A 20,832-nucleotide genomic window follows, 5' to 3' on the forward strand; every position below is an offset into this window, starting at 1 on the left:
CTTACAATAATCTTATGTAATGAGTATTATTATCCCTATTTTACAAAGAGATCAACAATGTTCCCAAGACCATATAGTTGGTAAACAACTAAGTTTGAATTTCAACACAGGACCTCTGATTCCATTTGTCCTCTTCCTGCTTTACTGCATGGTACTGCCTCTAGGGACTTGATTGGCCCAAAGAAAGTAATTCTTGGTTTATACTCATGAGGGTAGTTAAAGAAATAATCCCAGAACAATATGAATGTGCAATTATTTAAATCCATGAATGAGTATCTGATACATTTAGAATATCTTGAACATTTAGACTATCCTTTAAATGTTAAGTGGGATTATTTAAACAAATAGTGTGGGCAGTTGAGTTAAATCTGGACCTGCCCCAACTCTGCGAGGCAGTTTCTTCTCAATGCTTACATCTTGGCTCAAGGGTTATCTTCACAGTCATCCCTCACAACCCTAGGGGTTGCCAGTCCACCTCATTGGATCCTCACTGAACACAATGTCTCCTCTCTCCTTCTTGGTACTCAACACTATTATTCACATCGATGAATAAAATAATTTATCGGTATCTTTTTCTCTGTCTCACTAGAGCATCAATTCCACCAGGGCAGTAATTAGGTCTATCTTGGCTCAGTTAACAAGTACCTGTTGAATGAAATCCTGTATTGAGGGCAATACTTTTTTTAAAAAACCATTTGGTATGGCTGTGACTGGGTGATAGTCACTGTGGCTGGAGCAACTCCAAGGCAAGGACAGTGCCTCAGTCATTTTCACATTCCCAGATCTGGTCTTGGAACCTGGCTCACAGGAGTTCATTCATCTTGGCTGAGCTTTTTCACTCATGACCTTCTGCCAATCTAGGAGAGTTTCCATTGGTGAGAATCAAGGTACTGATGGAGCCTGGGGATGCCTCTTGCTGAAAGGAGCCACGTGGATAAGGCGAGGCACCGAGAGCCTGAACTGCTGCAAAGTAAGAAAACTAAGAAACAATACAGAAAAGCCAAGAAACCAGAACCAACTACTGGACAGGGAGTCAGGGACAGGAGACAGACCTGTGATGAAGGCACATGTCCAGTGAGCTCATGTGGCACTGAAAAGCTGGGCCAGTCCTGGAGGGGACAGTGCTACTCCACAGTTCCCTCTTCTTTATTTCCTACTCTTATTAATTGCATTCCCCAAGTCACCCTGAACTTCCTTGTTCCTAGGTGGACTTGGCAGGCCCAGATAATACTATGTTGGCTAATGCAGGGCCTCCCTGCTCTATCCATCCAGAGGCTGCTGGGCCCTTCCAGCTCTCCCAAAACTTCTTCAGTGGTCTTTGCCACTACAGAAGCTGGCTAGTATCTTGCTCCAGGGCCTTCTAGTTTTTAGGAGAAAAACTCTTTGCTTCTGTGTATATTTTCCATTAAATTCTTCTTGCCAAAGCCTGAGAGGGGAAGTTGTTCTTATCTGAACATCTCTAAATGTTCTGTCTCTTTTCCTGGGCAGTCATCAAAATCCGGTCTTTTGTCTTTAAAGTTCAAAAAAAAACTTGTCAAGTAGAGGGGTTTGTACTTCTCTGATTATGGTCTGTTTTCCCCTTTTCTATTTTTCTCTGTGCCCTTCTTAATCACAGCTTGGACTTCCCGGCTCCAGTCAACTCTTTTGTGATAGTAAGTTTGAGGCCCTCAGTCTTGTTGGCAGTTCTTTGAAATAGCCTGTGCACAATAGCTTGCCAGTGTTCAGGTGCTAGACACAACAATATTTGTATGTGAACAGTAGATGCTAATAAATGATTCTCAAGTGTGTTAATGTCATTTGAAACAAGGCTAGGCCTCCCTGTATGATGAACCATTTCTACATAGCTTTTATTAGCAAGACATTTTCTGCCCTTTTATTTTTTTACCTTTTCAGTTCTAGTAATTACTGGCTTATAATGAACAGATTGGGAATAACAGATACACAGGCTTCCACACAGAGAAAGCAATTTTTCATCTGATAAGTTCTGGGAGAACAAGTAGATTTGACTGAAGAATCAAACCAAGGATTTTTTTTCCCTCTAGACTTACTTGCTTTTTTTTTGTTGTTGATCTAGGGTCTCACTCTGCAGCCAAGGCCAGCCTGCCTCAAACTCTTGCTTTAAGGCCTCCTGAGTATTACAATTGTAGGTATACATCCCATTTAGCCAAAGGTTTAACTTCACTTCTCTGTTGTTTGTTTGAGACAGGGTCTCTTGCAGCCCAGGCTGGCTTCAAACTCACTATGTATCTTAGGCTGGCCTTGAACTTATAAATCCTCCTACCTCAGCCTAAATGCTGGGATTACTGGCATGAACCACCATCCCTGGTCTTATTTGCATTTCTGAAAGGGAAAAGATATTACTATTTTTGTTGCCATAATCAGGTATTATAGAAGGCTATATAAACCTCAAAGTCTCCAGAATCCATAGGAATAATCACACACAGCTAAAAGAGCAATTCAAAATGCTACTGTGGTACAGGCAAGGGCACCGACTGCCACATCACAAGTTTTCTCAGTGTTCTGGTCAGACACAGAAGTTATGATTGGAGCCAGAACTCAGAGGATTGTCCCAAGTAGCTGGGAATACACTGGTACTCATGCTGAGTCCAGAAATAAATCCCAGCAGATGTTTAGGTTCTGTGTGGAATAAACAGTAGTGTAGGAAGCAAACAGTCCAAGAGCCAAGATGATAAAGGACTGGGAATGAAAACAAGGATGGCCATGTGGATAAACATGCTCTTCCTTCTCGACACATTGTGTCAACAACCTGGATGCCATCATCAGGGGCAAAGGAGGTGCCAAAGAGTGAACCAGCTCAGAATTTACCAATCCACTTCAGGAAAATCATTTATAAAAACTGAAGAACCCTCTTTTATTGGCAAGAACCTTTGTAGGGCTTTCAAGTAGCTTTTATTTAAATTGAAAAATATTATTATAAATATATCAGAATATTTTTATTTCTGATTGATTGGAATTCAGTCCTTCATCCTAGCCAAGAAAAGCTATAGTTCAGTAAATGAACTTAATCCTTTATTTCTAAAGATTTCTACTAATTATAACTAAACTAAGGGTTCAATGATTATCTAAACTGAGGGTTTCTATATGGAAAGAGTATGAAACAATTACTCCAAAATCAATTCTATAACTGACTCCATTTACACATTCTAGTTGATTCTGAAGCTCAGAGCACTGCAACAGGAGGTAGAGGCAAGGAGGACAAGGTTCTGACTTCTGGGGTCACTGCTACATTCTGCTAGATTCCGCAGAGGCCACTTTTAACCTGAGGGTGGGCTGGCCATGCTTTGCATCAAATGGAACACTGTACTACATAAGTAAATAATACAAGGTGTTACTCAGAAGTCTCTGGTGTTTCTTCTCTCTCTAGTGACTGACCTGGAGAAGAGGAATGACTGTAAAACACTTACATTGCCCTGGTAACCACACTTGCCCTTCCACCCAGCACAGAATAAAAAAGACTCCAGGCTTATGGTGCAAAGAGAGCATTAACAAGGAAGTGCAGAGCCACAGGCAAAGGGAGGCATGTGACTGAACCCCAGACACAAGAATCTCTATTTCTGTTTTTACCATGAAGGCACCCGACTCCTTCTCGAGGATGCATACACACTAAGTACTAGGCTGCCTGGTTCCAAGAGTGCTGGACCCCAACCCTCATTGCTCTAGGCACTGTGTATAAAGACTGCCAGTGGTGACACGAAGCCAGCTCTCCAGTTCAGTTCCTTCCTGTCTATGTGCCCCCCAGCAAAGTAGCAAAACGCTCAACTGCCCATTTGCCATCTACTTTGTCCTAAGCTAAAGGAAGATACTGGGTTTAAGGGAGTCAGTACATCATCCTGGGGGTGCTCAGCAGTCAGTACATGCACATCTCCTCCCATAGTTACTGGTCCTTCCCAGCAAGCCCTCTGCATACTCCCTACAGGCAGGAGGGTGGGCTGGTTTCCACACAGCTTAGGCCTTCAGCTCCTGCTAGAAGCAGGCACTCCTCTGAGCCTGTTCTCCAAATGTAACACGTCAATGATTCTTATCCTGTTCCTCAGGTGTCAAATTTGGTCACCTGTCTGCCTGGCAGCTGGGAAAAATTCTCATGACTGCTTCAAGGCTGTTTCCCTGGAGGCAGAAAATGAGCAGAAGGTTCTTCAGTTCTATCTCCTCACGGTTTCAATTAGGAAGTAAATCCTAAACAACTAGCAGTGTTTATAGTGACACATAGCAAGGAAACACTACATAGAGGCTGTTGTATTAACAAATATACTCACTCACTGTGTAAGGACCTACCTGCTATGTAGGGTAAGTCACTAGGCTTGTTGAAGGTTAATTTCTCAACTACAAGAAGGGAAAATGAAAAGGAGGGTGCGGGGGGGTGATGCATCAGCTGCATCTTTTCCTCGCTCACAGGTAAAACACCTTTGAGGGAGGCAGAAACCAGCCAATAAGGTCAACATGGAATGTTCTTGTGGAGTCATACTTGGTAAGTAGTCCATTGTCCAAATGACCCTAATTGCTGGGAAAGGCAGGGCTGTGATATAAAGCTGGACAGAAGGACATCAGTATGAGCACATGTGAGAATATGGCACTGTTTGCAACTGCTGAAGGTGAAGCAGATTTAAGACACTACATAGTCTGGAGTTAATGTATTGGAAATGTCAGCTGAGTGACTCCAACCATCAAATGTGTCCCCAACACCATAAACCAACAAGCTTGGGACCCCTGGCCAGTCTGCAGTGCTGCTGTTTCTAGCTCGAGGTCCTTCCCCACCAGTTGCTGTGTCCTGTAGAGTGACAGGGACCAACTGGACGGCTTGAATTGTATGTGCTATTTCTGTGCATAGGATATGAGTAAACATATACTACAGTAAGTCAGATGAGGATGTGAATCAGATCACATCATCGAGTGTTGAAAGAAACTGATCTTCAAAGCATACTAGAAGCATCATGCAAGCTTCGGCACCACCACTGAAGGAACGACAGTTTGAAAGAGACTTGTAATCACTACACAAAAGAGAAGCGCTAAGAATATGGAAGGTGAGAATTGTCCAAGGCCTGCAAGTGGAAAAAACATGTGTACATGAAGCAGCCAGAGGATAACCTTGGCTGCCATTTCTCAGGTGCCATTTACCTTTTGAGTCAGGGTCTTTTATTGGCTAACCTGGGATACATGAGACCCTTTCTCAAACAAAACAAAACAAAACAAAACAAAACAAAACAAAACAAAACAAAACAAAACAAAACTATTCACTGCTACTATGTCACAAAGCTACACCAAAAGATAACCATCTGTAATGTTCTTTATAGAAATGAAAAAGGGTTAACACTGTGACATCCACAAATTAGTTAAACTATATATGTCCCTGTCATGAAACTCATGGAAACTGTTATGGTGAAATGGCAAGTTGTAGAAAATGCATTTGGTTATCACATTCTGTTAGAAAAGATGTGTTTGGATAATAAGAAACATTGTGACAGTGAGGTTTTTTTTTTTTTTTTTTTTTTTCTTCATCTTTTTGAGACAGGGTCTCCCTGTAGCCCCAGCTGGCCTGGAACTCACTATGTAGATCAGGCTGGCCTCGAACTCACAGAGATCTGCCTGCCTCTGCCTCCGGAGTCCTGGGATTAAAGGCGTGTGCCACCATACCCGGCGACAGTGCTTCTTTACACCCTTTATACCCTTACTCAGTGTTTTAAAATCCTTTGCAAAAAATAGCTATTAGTTTTACAACAGAGAGTATAACCAGCAAAGATCTTCATGAGAGGAAAAACAGTGTGAATCTGTCTTGTTTTTCTCTAATCCCAAAGTTCTGGGAGGGTTCAGAGTGGTCGAGTCCCTGCCAGAATCAGCAAAGGCTCTGCAGGATAAGCCTTGGGAAAGCCTTAGCTCAGGTAGCTCCCAACTCTTGGAAGCTGGGTGTGTGGATAGGGGTCCATAGAGAGAAATAAAATGCCTCGGGAAATAGGCTTACTGGCCTTGGAAGCCCTTTCAGTGCTGGTGAGCAGCTTGCGTGGCCTGCAACTGCCCTTCTGCTTCCTAAGGTAAGGAGTTTACTGCTGGTCACACTCAGGGCTGACCCCAGCCTGGATCCCATTCAACCTTGGCATGCCAGCACTTCTTAGCATGGTTTCTCTGGCATGCTGTACAAAGGGCTGTGAAGTTATTAGCAGGAAGTGAAGGCAGAGAGCCCCTTGGAAGCAGCTTTGCCTTAAGGGCAGTGTGAGGGGCTGCTTGACCTGCTTCTATGCCACGTCCATGTCACAACCACAGGAGTCTATCCTGAACCCTTCTGGCCAGGCATTTCCTCTCTGAGTCCTAGGATCTGTCCTTTGGCCCTTTTTGCTAGGAGGGGACTGTGTGTGGCAGCAGTGTACCTGCTGAAACCTCAGTACCCAGGTCTGGAAACAACTGCCACTTTGGTCTTGTCTGCTAAAGGCCAATGAAGACAAGCCATTGTTCAAGCACTATGTGATCTTCCTACATATGGGTTCTTTCCACATCAGAGTTTCTTTTCAGTAACCCCTACAAGCTTTCAGATCTGGGTTCAAATGTCACTGCCTCAGGGGTGCCTCTCTCTACACCCCTAAGCCAGGCCAGGTCATCTTACACCTGGATATTCAGCTGAAGCTCTTGGAGTTTCACTCTCTTCTCACCTTCCATTTCCTTTCTTGTTCTAGGTGAGAAACTATGGCTGCTCCTGCTGTATTCCCACGCATGGGACAGCATCTGTGGCAAGATGCTGCAAGGGCTTTTGAAGTGGAATCCATGCCAGTGGAAGGAATGCTACATATCTAAGTGACCATTACCAAGGGGTATTCCCCTCTTAAATGCTGGAGATTTACATGAGCTAGGTAGTCGTAGATGACAGTTTAAGGGAATTTGGAGATTCTAGAGAGATTTCAGAGGTTCTCAGTTAGAATGGCAGAACCTCCTTGCTTATTTCTTTGGGCTCCTTCAACTGCCTCGCATACTGCGGGGCGTGCTGGGCAGTGGCCGTCCTGGAGGACGGGAAGAAAAGGACAGGCGCAGAAACACTCTGCTCATATCTGAGGGGCCTCAGACAGCTCTGGAGGAGGGTGGGAGGACAGTGGGCACTGACCTCGGCTGATGCGCTGCTTCTCCCCAGACAGGATGCCAGGACTGTCAATGATGCTGATGCTCTTCAGGACCTGGTTGGGTAGCTGGGAGCACATGAATCTAAAAGAGATGAAACAAAAGTGGGGTCAGAAACTAGACCTTGCAGAAGTCTTTGGGGTGCCTTGGGCTCTCTGCTCACTAATGTCTGTAAAGGGGAGTATGGAGAGGATGGATAGGGGATAAAGATGTCTCTAAGCTAGGGCTTAGAGGAAACTGATGGCAACTTCACTGGGATCAGAGAATAGATGTCAGTTCATAGACAGGTGTGAGATGGGCTCAGCCCATTGCTAACTGACACCTGATCCCTTATTGTTAATTTTGATTTTAGTTAATATTGATAGAGCACTTGGGCATTTTACAAATATCACTTAGTTCGATCTCTATATTAGCCTCCTACTATCAATCTTGGAGAGGTTAGGTAGCTCAGAATCACTCAGAGATGGGCCTGTGTCCCTATCTGATGCACCATGATTCAGCGTCTGGCCCAGAGCCCTCAGTGCTTCAAGCTCAGCAAAGGGCAGGCACCTCTGGGCAACACCCCACCATTCCTGGTGTTTAGGAATCCTAGGGGTACCCCTAGAACAGGTGAGAAGGCAGAGTTAGGAGAGGCCTTGGCTGAGTATCTCCAAGCCTCCTTCCTTGTCTCTCACTTTTTCCCACCTCCTCCTTCTGACCATGATACCTGCTGCTCTGCTTCCAGGCAACTAACTATCCAGGCGTCCAGGGTGAAGCAGATGGGATGGAAGAAAAATTTTAACCCATTTTCCAGCGGGCCTGGGCTCAGATTCTGCTCAGCTCATGTGAACAATTTTTTCTGTGGGACCTTTCCCTCTGGGCCTCAGTTTCCTTAGGTGTAAATGGAGACTAGAGTCCAGCATGTCCTTGGGAGCTTTCCCATTATGAACCCATTAGTAAAAGCAGGAAGCACTTTGTTACTTCCACCCCAGGCAAAGAGCCCGAGTTGGATCTTAGCGAGGTCTGTGTATGTTTGAAGGAGGAAACAGAGGGCCTCTCCTCTTCCTGTGTTTTAAGCGCCTAACTTCTGTATCTGTGTGGGCAGAGGCTGAAAACAGTTGGGAACAACTCGATTCTTCCATTCAGTGGAAGTGGCAGGGATTACTCAGAAAGTAAGTATGCTGGGAATGCAGGACAGGGAGGCCTTGCAGCCTCCACCGCACTGTGGCTAGAGCACCTAACCCTGAGGGCAGAAAGGGCAAGATGCCATTACTGACAGCTCATGACAACTGTCCTTAAAGGGGCTCAGGACTAGTTTGTCACACATTTTCCCCTACATTTCTGAGTAGCCCAAAGGATGGAGGAAAGACAGCACAATCCTTTTGGCAGGTGGAAGGGCTGGAGCACAAAACACATCTTGAGCTATGCAATAATGCACGGCTGGCTGGAGACTACAAGCTTTCTAAAGTCAGGTGAGTAGAACTCGGTACAAAGAGTTGAAAAGCCTCAAAATGTTAAAAATAAAGGGGGTCAAGTATATTTAAGAGAAGTCCCTTGTTTTTGCTTTTTCTCCTACCCCAAGCCCCACGGCCTGATACTAGCGGAGATTTGTGAGCAGAGTACACAGAAACACCGACACTGTGTCTTAAGTTCCCAGAGGAAAAAACCCCACTATTCAGCTCTCTAGAATTGGGGGAGGAGCAGTGTTCTGAGCACAGCTGGGGTGGACACCCGTTTCTTGTCAGTCCCTCCTGAGACATGTGGCAACGTCACATCTCTGCCAAACGATTTTACACAAACTGCTCCCACAGGGAGGCTAATGTTTCTCTAAAACCACAAGCTCACACTCAGTATCAATTTCTCCAAAACAGAAAATCCTAGATTCTAGTGTGAGGCTAACAGAGGGACTTAAAAGTCCTATACTGTTCAGTCAGTATGTACAGCAAGAACATTTCAAGGGTGTGAGTCCTAGTGCAAGAGGCAGTGAGAATAGCTATCATCATCACACAATACACAGGACAACTGCCAAAAAGGAAGAGGAGAGTGGGGCTCCGCAGGGCACCCAAGAAGGGTCTGCTGAGGCCATGTGTTCAGGACTAAACTTCACTCCATTAAAGAAACTATACGGGGTGGGGCAGAGACAGGAGGGCAGAGAGCACAAGCTGGCACTAGCCCTTTGGAATGCCACAGCAGGTACTACAAGGTTAGAACTACACACGCAGGTGTGCTTTTAAAACCACATTCTACAGAATCAGAAAACCCTAATACTGTGATGGTAATTACCCCATTGAGAAAGTGAGGTGAAGGGCAAGATGATCTGTTGTGCCCCTCACAGTAGGCACAGGTCAGGCAGCCCCCAACTGCCGTTTCTGCTGAAACATGTCCAAGCAGAGATCTGCCATCTAAGATGGATTTCCTACTCCTTCTTAGGAATGACTAATACAGAGGCCATCTGGGTCTGGCTGCCTCCATTTCGCAAGAAATGCTGATGTACTGGGGAGATCCAGAGCCTCTCTTAGCTCCCATGGGTCTCTCCCACTGATCCAATGAGTTTTGTTTCCCAAGGTCAAAGAAGAGGAGGGAACAATCAAGATCCTTCTCTGGATCCCTCACTCCAAGTCACCTCCCACGTCTAGGGAAGATCAGGGTAGCAGAAAGGGATAAAGTAATGGCAGGGATCACAGATTTCAAGCAGGTTGCTACTGTAGCCTCACAGGAACAGGAGGAGGGGAGAGTATTAGATTACTTAAGATGACCCCCCAAAACTAAAAATTTAAGTGAATGATCAATGCATTAAAAACTAAATTTGGGCGGGGGCTGGAGAGTTGGCTCAGTGGTTAAGAACACTGACTGTTCTTGCAGAAGACCTGGGTTCGAATCCCAGCACCCACATGGCAGCTAACAACTGTCCGTAACTCCAGTTCCAGGGGATCTGACAGCTTCTTCTGTCCTCTGGAGGCATTGCATGACATGGGTGCACTTATGTACATACAGGCAATACACTCATACACATAAAAATAATAAATAAAATATATTTTTAAAAAACTAAATTTGTTGGAGCAAGAGAGATGGCTCAGCAGCTAAGAGCACCTACGGTTTTTGCAAAGGACCTGGGTTCATTTTCCAGAACCCACACAGTATCTCACAACTGCCTGTAACTCCAGTTCCAGGGGCTCTGACACCTTCTCATCTCCACAGGCACATGCACACGTGTGTTGCACATATATATGCTCACACACATACACATAAAATAAGATAAAAAATTTTTTTTCTAGATCTTAAAACTAAAAACAATGACTCTGGCTCTCTACTTAAACTACTAAACTACCTTTTTTTGGGTCTTTTTGAGACAGGGTCTCCCTGTAGCCCCAGCTGTCCTGGAACTCACTATGTAGACCAGGCTGGCCTTGAACTCAGAGATCTGCCTGCCTCTGCCTCCCAAGTGCTGGGATTAAAGGCGTGCTCCACCATGCCCGGCCTAAACTACCATTTTTTGAAAAGTAGATTGAGGGAAACACAGAACATCCAAGTCAAAAGCAGAATACCAGAAGAAAATGTCTAGTTCCAATCCCTGACACTTCTGGAACTGATCAAAATACACTGGTATCTTTCAGGCCCCATAGGAAGGCTGCTGTGGGCAGTGTCCATTCCTCCTCTGTGAGGTGAACCACTCCTGATAAGGTCTGGAATGTCAACAGCCCTACTCCATGGAGCAGCTCCAAGACAGGGGGCATGGGACTTATCTCTGATGAAGCAGTCTGGAGGCGTTTCAGAGAGGCTAAATTGTTTTTTTAAGAGGATAATTTTTAAAAAATATTTTATTTATTTTTATTTTATGTGTATGAGCATATTGCCTGCATGTGTGTGAGTGCACCTGTGTCGTACAATGCTGTGGGGTTCAGAAGAGAGCTTCGGATCCCCTGGAACTGGAGTTAAGGACGGTTTGTAGCCACCATGTGGGTGCTGGGACTCAAACCTGGGTCCTCTGCAAGAGCAGTCAGTGCTCTTAACCGCTGAGCCATCTCTCCAGCCCCCAGAGAGGCTAAATTTTAAAGCCTCATTTCCATCAAGCTTTTTGTTCTAGACTTAATCCTGCCTTGTATTATCCAAGTGTACAAATCCCTAATTCAGACCTTTGCAGGAACACATCATCATTTCTCAGAAAAGCACCACTGGTCCCTGTCAGTCTCTCAGCAATCAGCCTTGGAAAGTAAGAACTTGGGTTCTCTCAGTTTGCTTAATGGGGAAGGTGGTGTCTGTTACCCTCCAAGCACCACCTGGCACTAAATACCCTGTGACAGTCTTAACTCTTTAAAGATGCCCTTGGGGGCAGTGATTGAAGCCAACATCTTGTAATGAGAAGGCCTGGTCATCATGACCTGGGGAGAAAATTCTACCTAGAAAACAGCTGATTTGCCTTCCTATTAAGTTTTGACCTAGTTTCCATAAAAGTATGCCATGTAAAGAGTTCCCACCTTTGGAGCTAAGCCTGCTGGCATTCCCAGAGGGCTGCTACAATTATGTACACAAGCCTGAGTGCCCTATACTAACTATGCTCTTAAGCGCTCTGTGAAGTAGCTGCTCTGTCACGTGGATAGCACTTACTTGGGCTATCAGCATTATGAATTTCCATGAGGTACATTCTGTACCAGTGAGCCTTACATGGGCATGGCTACCAGGATGGATTAAAGGACAGGCATTTCTCATTGCCAGGGCACAGGGTGGTAAACAGGGGGAAAGGGAGGTCTGAATCCTGCCTCTTCCTGACTACCTCTTCTGCAAGTCACTTCTTTGCTTCTAGTTTTCTTCTCTGAGAATTGGCCTCTATAACTTTCTACCAAGCACATAAGCATAGTGCTGATAAATCTATGTGAGCTATACCTTGGGACATAGTATCTTCTCCATTATCTTCATTGCAGAGCTATCCTAAAGTTAAACGGGAGCAGTAGGCCAAGTCCAATGTCATGCCAGTGGGCAGCTCAGCACTGTGGTCTCCAACAGGACTCAGCCCAGAAGGCCCAGGTTTCTATCCCAGCACTGTCACTGGGCTGAGTGACCCAGAGGAAGTTACATTACCTGTGCTATGCATCAATTCTTCCTTCCCACTTGGGGATGATGGTGGCAGTCATGTCACAGCATGGCTTTCCATGCTTCATACACAAGTAAGGTTTGGAACAGTGCCTGACACATGCATGTAATTATTTGTCTTTTTTTTTTTTTTAATCCTGAACTCAATACTTGGTTGTATAATACATGGATTATTCTTAGCACATTTTAAATTCTAAGATGGTGAACCTTGAAACTCAAAATCTTTCCTGAATATTTTTCTCCCATATTTATCTGCTCTAACTTTGAGGTTTTAAACGCACTTATTAGGAAAATAAATCATTTGTCAAAGTAAAACAAAGTAACAGCTTCTCTTCCTGCAGAGTCCCTTGTAAGTATGAACTTCCCTAAATGACAATTTGAAGGGAAAAAAGAGAGGCAGTTTATTTCTTTTTAAAAAACCTTGTCAGGAGGGTCAGCTGTTCCTTATCTAGCACAGAACAGCTGACTCTCCTAAAACAAAGACCTCTAGATGGGCTGACTAGATTCACCAGAAGGGTAGGTAGTGGGGAATAGCTGGGGGTACTGACAACACAGCAGACAGTAACAGGGATATCAGAGTGTAAGGGCTCTAGTGGGGGGAGGGAGGCTATGGGAGGGTGCTATCTGAGAAGTGGGTGTATAGTCGAATGAGATGGTTTGGGATGTTCTGTGTGATATACACACACACACACATACACACACAAAAGTCGACAAAATTTTAAAAAATGTATTATATTTGAGGAGGAAGCATGAAATTTACATCATGCTAATTAGTAGAGGTGATAAACAATACCATTGAAATCTGCCCAATGACTTTATAGACATACACAGGTGCCAAGGATTCAAGTGCAACCGATTATGACTAGTAATAATCAGATACATAGAGATTAGAGATACAAGCGCCAACATCTCAGTAGCAAAAACAATGAGTCTGTCTGCAAAGGAACAATATATTCTAAAATGAAATGGAGATCTTTGTTAAAGGTTAAAAACTCATCCAATTTTATGTCTTACAGGGCTTATACTGAGTTTAATAATATATAACTATATTAATTCAACTGTGAACCTAGAAACTTGCACCCACTTGTGAAAGAGATGTACTGTTGTTCTGGAGTGTTACTGAATATGTTAAAGCTGTAGTGAAAAGCTTCTAATCGTGTAATTATTAAAAATTTTTAAAAAGTATAATGATTAAAAAAATAATTTTTCAAAGCATAAAAATTTGTGCCTTAATAATTAGTAAATGTGAAAAACATTATCACTGAAATCTACCTGATGACTTTATATCCATGCTCAGATGCCAAGGAGCTCAGAAAGTAACTGACTGTGACTAGTAATAATCTGATATATAGAGATTAGAAATGCATGTGCAAACATCTTAATGTCAATTGCATTAAAAATGAAGTCTTCTGCAAAAACAAAAAATCAATAAATGTTACTTGTGAAAAAGCAAAATAAAATAAAAATAATAAAAAAAACCAAACCAAAAAAAATAAACACACACAAGTGTTTAAAAAAAAACAAAACAAAAAAAACCTTGTCAGGGGGCTGGAGAGATGGCTCAGTGGTTAAGAGCACTGACTGCTCTTGCAGAGGACCTGGGTTCGATTCCCAGCGCCCACATGGCAGCTATGAACCGTCCTTAACGCCAGTTCCAGGGGAATCAGAAGGCTTCTTCTGACCTCTGCAGCACTGCACGACACGGGTGCACGCACATACATGCAGGCAATATACTCATACACATAAAATAAAAATAAATAAAATATTTAAAATAAACAAAACAAAACAAAACCTTGTCAGGCCAAAAAGGAACATAAAACAAAAGGCCAGGGTAATGACATGCTAGGATTCTAAAGCAACCTCCCAGGGGTATAGATCTTACAGACAGGCCAGTGCTCAAACAGATCTGGCTGTTGTCTGCCCAATGTCCTGGGTTTCTAAGGAGACCCTGATGGGGGAATTTAAATTTTTTCATTTCCCTTGAACTTTGGTCTACTCTGTTCTGAGACCCTCAAGACCCTTGGATTCTCCCACCCTGAGTTCAACCTCACACAAGGAGATGCCCCCAGTCATGGCCGCTCTGGAGTTATGGCACAAGCCCCTCTAAAAGAGAATCCGCAGCGGGGAAGCTATCTGGACAGTGTTCTGTTAGTCACTGTGTGTAAGAAGATGGAACTTGTCCAGGATTCCACCTACATCATCTGCATACTTCTGCTTACCCCACTGCCAAGTTCTCTTGCTACCATTTGAATGCTCTCTTTGATTTGCAACAGGAGTACTGAAGCCCATAAAGGAGGGACCAGCTCACAGAGCATGTGGCTTTTCAGATGCCACCTTGAAGGCTGTGGGGGGTCAGGGCGGGGGAGCTGTCCTCACACAGCTGTTGCGCAGGTGTTCCAGAGTCCACATGAATGGTCCCCTCTGAGTCTCCACAGGAACCTCTGTCTCTGGACAGGCAGCAGTGAGAGGGAGGGTCTGTTCCTATTTTTAGAAAGAGCTAGAAAGGAGAAGTGCAGTTCAAGTCTCCTGCTGTACCTCAGTGCCAACCCTACTTCCTCTCCTTTACACAGGCTGGAGATGCTCCTTCAGTTCTAGCTGATGCCTAGGTCCCCAAACTTCAAAGTTAGACTCGCAAAAGAGGGAAATGCAAGGGTATGTGGGAATGACAGGAAAGAAGAAGGCTTTAAAAAAATACAGATATTTTAACAAATAATTCTTCCAATCATGAACAAAATTTCCCAAATAAGACCCCAAAAGTACAGAAAAACAAAAGGAAAAATTGACAAATGGGACCCAGCAAGATGGTTCAGTAAGCATGATGACCTGAGTATGATCCCTGGGTTCCATATAGTGGAAAGAGAGAACTGACTCCCACAAGTCACCTTCTGACCTCTACATACCTGGCATGGCACGTGTGTATCCCCCAAATAATAAATAAACTGTAAAAAAAAAATTAAGTCAACAAATAGAATTACCTCAAACTAAAAAACCTCCGTACAGCAAAGGAAACAATCAAAAGAGTGAAGAGACAACCTACAGAATGAGAAAAAAAATATTTTCCAAAGTATTAATATCCAGAATATGTAAAGAATTAAAAACTAAAAACAAAAGCTCCAAAGAATTAGTAATCTGATCAAAAAGGGGAAAATGATCTGAATAGACATGTCCCAAAAGAAACATGGTCAATTAAATACATAAAAAAATGTTCAGTATCATTACCATAAGGGGAGTGAAAAACAAAACAATGATGAGATTCTACCTCACTCTAGCTAGAATGGCAGTTACTTAAAAAGACAAAAAATGCTGGCAAGGTGTGGAGAAAAGAATATACACTGTGTTGGTGGGAATGTAAGTTAAGGCAGCTGCTATGGAAAACACATAAAATATATATGAGTAAATATATCTGAAGAAAATGAAATCAGATGCAAGACACACCTGCACCGCCATGTTTATTGTGGCATTTTATACAACAGCTAAGAGAGAGATACAGAAGCAGCCTAGATGCCCATCAACAGAGGAATCAATGAAAACGATGGTAGCTGGGCCTGGTGGTACAGGCATATGATTCCAGATACTAGACAGCAGAGGCAGGATGATCTTAAGTTCAAGGCCCGCCTCATCTATAGAGTGAGCTCAAGATCAGCTTGGGCAACCCTGTCTCAAAAAAAAACTATAGAGGGTGGGGGGATATAGAGCTCAGTAGTAGAGCACATGGAAGCCCTAGGTTCAATCCCCAGTATAAAAGGAAGAAAAAAGATAGAAAATAAGATACATGTACATACATACACACACACAATGGAGTATTATTCAGGTGTAAAAAATAAAGTCTGGCCATTTGCAGCAAAATAGAACTGTAGATCATGTTAAATGAAATAAGCCAGAAAAAAAGACAAGTATTACATGTTCTTTCTCATATATGGAAGAACTAAAATAAATAAATAATTAAAAAATAAAACCAAAAGAAAAACAGTTGGGAGAGGGGACAAAGAAAGAAAGGTGGAAAAGAAGGAGGGAGGAAGGTCAAAGTAGCAGGTCTCATCCTGCCAGCAGAGCCTCAGCAAATACCTGCTGCTTGTTCTCCCCAGCCCACCAACATCATTGGGGAGTCTGCTGAAAGGTCACAGGGCAGCACAGATAAGCACATCTCCAATCAGGAAGAAGCAATCTAACATGTATATATAGAAAAGAATGGCCATGTATTAAAAATCACTTTTTGTTTTCACTCTATTTCAACCTCGCCCTGCTCTAAGGATAAGGCAGTAGCTCAAAGCATAGGAGCGAAAAGCCAAATGAACATCCAGGGAGGTGAGGTTACCTGCCTTGAATCAAAACACCAAATCTGGGTGTCAGGAGGACCTTGGGTCTTCTCTGGGCCTGCTTCCTGAGTGTGGGAGACCTGACACACTACGCTTGAGACTGGCTATCCCACTGCCACTGAATACCACTAGTTGTAGGAGCTATCTCTGGGCAGATCAAATTCTTAAACATTTGTTCCTCATGCTAGGCAGCCTTATAACATCCAGTCTTGGGCCTCAGCTATGCTCAGTGAAGTCACTCAGAATAGGTATACACAAGCAGGTCTTCTGATAGTCCCAGATATTAGAACACGATCAGCCATCCTCTATGACTTCACTCTTCTAGAACAGCTACTTGTTCTGATGCCACATGTAATTGGAAATAATAGAAACAAAAGGTTTAAACAACCTGACCAAAGTCTGCTGGTCCTTACCGGTTCAGGAAAGCATTTCCAAAGCGACTAAGCTTTCGAAATGGCTTTTTGGGATCCACAACTAAAGCATTCCCGGGGGTGCTACCCTCAGTGTCTCCATACATCACAGCGATGAAGGAATCTGTGGTGGGCTCAGGACCAATCCTCATGCCTGGGAAATCTTGCTCCAGTAAGTATCTGGAAAAGAAAAGAAAGTTTAGCATGATGTCACAAACAAGAAGCCATAGGGTTGCCTGGGTTATTAAAAAACTTGAAGGTGGAGGCAAGAGGACCAGGAGCTGAAGGTCATCCTCAGCTACATAGCAAGTTTGAAGCCAGTCTAGGTTACATAAGACCCTATCTTAAAAAACCAAAACCAAAAAAACCCCTTAGACATTTGAGATCCCACTGATACAATGGCACTACCCGAGAAGTTACCCCAGTACCTCAGCACTCCTACATATCCTGGACAAGTGCTAAGCTTAGCTCTCTTAGAAAAGCATTCCTGACCTACATGTGGGTACCTCCTCTGTGGCAGCACCTTGTACCAGTAGCTATGACGGTACTTCAGGTTATCTGGCAGAGTCCTGTTCCAGCCCTACCAGGAGATGACCTGGCACCTGCAGAAGGCTCAAGGAAAGAAACCACAGGAGTTTCCACAGCGCCTCACTCCTACAGTAAGTCATCTATTTGGTTCTAAGTTATTTCTTCATTTCTACAAGTCCTGAGTAGTCAAATGTAGCCCGTGACTATTTCTGGGGATAGAGTGAAAGAACTATCAAATGTCAAACACAGTTTTGCCATCTTCATAAGAATGAGACGTGAAACCTCTTTTCTATGTAAACGAAATCAAAATCAGTTAGCAATCTTAGTAGGCTACGTTCTAAACCTTTTCTTTATGTTATTGCTATTTTACACTTTATCCAAAGTTTCCACATCTCTGTGAAGTTGTAGAGACCTCAAATAGATGCATTGTTTTAAGATGTCCCGTAAGTTAAGGTAAACATGAAAAAAAAAAATCTGGTAATAACTCCCAGCATTTAGAAGAACGCACAAAGCCTTATGCATGTACTGTGCTTCATACGTGCACTATTTCATTCGGTCCCCACATCACTTTCAGGTGAGTGATAACACCCTCATTTTACAGGTAGGAAGATGCATCAGAGAGGAAAGCAACTTGCCTAATGTTATACAGTGAGTAAATGAAACTGGATTACAAGCAGTCAGCGTCTCAGATTTGTGCTACCTCCAGACAGCTTTACACTTGACAAGCAGAATTCAGGGTCCTCACCCCTGGAAATAAGGGCTTCCTTCTTCTTCCCATGTGAGGGAAAGGGGCTCTCCAAACTGTCCTTCACAATCCCCTATCCTTCCCAAGGACAAAAGCTACCTCTTCTCCCTGGAGAAGCTCTGAAGCAAGGACATGCTATTAATTCAAATCTGTTCATATTTAATTTTCCAAAATATTAAAATTGCTTTCAGTCAAAGTCTTAGTGAACTTAATGGCACAGTCAATACCCTTAGGAGAAGGAATGTTCACATCCATCAAGTCTTAGAAAATTCCATACAAATCACAGAAAGATGGGTAGGAGCCACTGCCAGATCATCTCACAGTCTGTGAGACCACAGCATTTGTAGTGTAGCCAGTGTGTACTTCCCAGACCCAGCTGTGTGTGTACTGCATACAGTCCCTCTGGGATCTCAAGTCTGATCCATCAACAGTAAAACTAGAATTCACAGCCTGCAACATCCAGTTAGACTTTCAGAGTCCTTGGCCTGGATGAGGCTGTGCAGGGAGAGAGGGGACTAAGGAGGACTAGAGACTACCATGGAGAAGGAGGGGCTTGAGTCAACAGCTTTCAGGGTTGCCGGGCTCCTGGTGGCACACACAGATGCCAACTCACAAAAGGGTTGTGTCCAAGTGTTGGTTTGACACTTGAAGGCAATAGGGTCAACTTAACAGCGATGGGCAGCTGGCTCAGGCAGCTGCAATGGGTCACACACACACCAAGGAAACAGAAGAAACAGACAGGAGCAGTACCATCAGCTTTGTGGGGAAGAGTCCAAGGTTCAGTTCCACCCTGAATGGCCCTTCTTGGTGCGTTCACCAGGCCCGGGCAGGAGCGCCCTCCAGGGTCCACACAAGGGCTGGTGAGAAAGGGCCTCAGTGAGAGGTGAGAAGCTACAGTTAGACTGGGAGTCCCCAGGTGGACAAGAGTTCACCTGTAAGGAGTGTTAAGTCAAACGCTCACAAGCAAGAGGTGTCTGAATTCCTTTCTGATGTTTCATTTACATGAAAGCACAGCAAGTTCCACCAACTTTGGAATTAAACAGGGGTTTCAAGGAAAACTTCAATGATAAAATTGTTTAAAGAACAAGTTTATACAGTAATCGAAGTCAACATTTCCTAAGTAGCAACCTTACCAGACAGAATGCTAGCAAGTATTTATTTTTAAAGAAGCCTGCAAATGTGGAGTAATTTAAAGTACAGGGTGTCACTCAACCATGACCTTGGTTTCTGGGTCCCAGACACAGAGGAAGAACTAGAACTGGGGAGTATTACTGCTTATTCAGGTTATTAACATACTCAGTGATAAGATCGCCTACAGGTAATAAAAAGGTCAAAACTCAATATTTAATTTCATGATCAAAGTAAACCACTGAAAGACAAGGTATATTGGCAAATGTTAAAAATATTCCATATACCCAATGCTAGTGAGGGTCACAGAATGTACCTCTTTATCTAGCTGGAGGGAACAGCTGGTACAACCTTACTGCAAAGGACTCACGTGTTTCTTCACATAGCAAGTGTCTACAACAGGGAGACCTTGTGGAGGGGGTCCTCTTCCACCTACAGGGGGGTCATCTGTGGGCCTGCTTACTCTCTCCTCATGGACTGTCAGTGCCTGTAGGACATGGTCTATACATTCACAATTTTACACTCCAAAGTCCTTTGGGAATCATCTGGCCCAATTCCTCTGAATAGACTGGTATTCCTGTAGAAAAGTGATTTGTTTTGCTGCTCAGACTTACAAAGTGGCAAGGACACAGGGATCCCTTCACTCCCGGCCCATGGATTTGTCCTTACTCTAAGACTCAACTCTGTGTATGACCTTGGGATCTCAGAGTACCCTCAGCTCACTAGTACTTTAGGGCCTGTCACATGCATGAATCAACATATGACATACTCTAAGTGGACTGCCCAAAAGAGTTCTGTTGACACTTAGATATATGACTCACTGCCAGGCAGGCAGGAAGGGAATAAAAAATAACCAAGATACCAAGTATCTGACATGAAAAAAGTGACCCTCAAGTGATGAGGTTAAAATCAGCAACCTGGGAGGGGAGGGTATAGTGGACCCTGAGATGTGACACACAGAGGTAGATTAGCCTCACAGTCCCATGTATGAAGCTGAGCCAGGAGTCAAACCTTCCTCTGGAGACCTCAGAGGATTTTACCAAGGCAGGAGTTCCAGGGACTCTGAGGTGTTATCTGCCATAATAAGAGTTCAAAGGAACAAGAAGCCACAGGAAAGCTACAGAAAAGAATTCACCATGATGCACAGACATCCTGTGCCTTACAGACTTGATGTTTGTCCTTGGCACCACCTTGCTCCCTTTCCTGTGTTCTCAGAGAGGCCTGCCAGTTCTAGTGATGACCGCTCCAAGGGTCTCGAGCCAAGCCATCAACATTAAAAGGTACTGTCATTGGATTTCATGCAGCTGGGTGGAAGTGGTGAGGGTGGACAGGAGATCTGACCTCTCCATGTCCTGGCCCGATGAGGTCCCTGTATGTGAATGGTGTCTTTTTCTTCATTGCTTAGGCTACAGGAGAAAAAAAAGAACGTCAAAGAAAAAAGTGTCATTTGTGATAAAGGGAAGAAAATAAAACAGAACCAACTCAGGATAATGAAAAGTCCCTCAAAACACCTAAGCACCAG

General features: G+C 43.8%; 1 protein-coding gene across 1 annotated transcript in view; it reads right to left on the reverse strand.

The window, feature by feature from the left end:
- Window positions 1-20,832, reverse strand: part of Ehd4 (EH domain containing 4) — a 97,454-nt gene that overhangs the window by 59,549 nt on the left and 17,073 nt on the right. Inside the window, exons 2-3 of the mRNA XM_008846809.3 lie at window positions 16,913-17,089; window positions 7,103-7,200 (exon numbers count right to left, since the gene is read on the reverse strand). Coding sequence (XP_008845031.1) covers window positions 7,103-7,200; window positions 16,913-17,089 — 275 coding nt within the window. The remainder of the gene's footprint in view (window positions 1-7,102; window positions 7,201-16,912; window positions 17,090-20,832) is intronic.

Source organism: Nannospalax galili, unplaced genomic scaffold, assembly GCF_000622305.1.
Source record: "Nannospalax galili isolate Female #2095 unplaced genomic scaffold, S.galili_v1.0 scaffold342, whole genome shotgun sequence".
NCBI classification, from domain to species: domain Eukaryota; kingdom Metazoa; phylum Chordata; class Mammalia; order Rodentia; family Spalacidae; genus Nannospalax; species Nannospalax galili.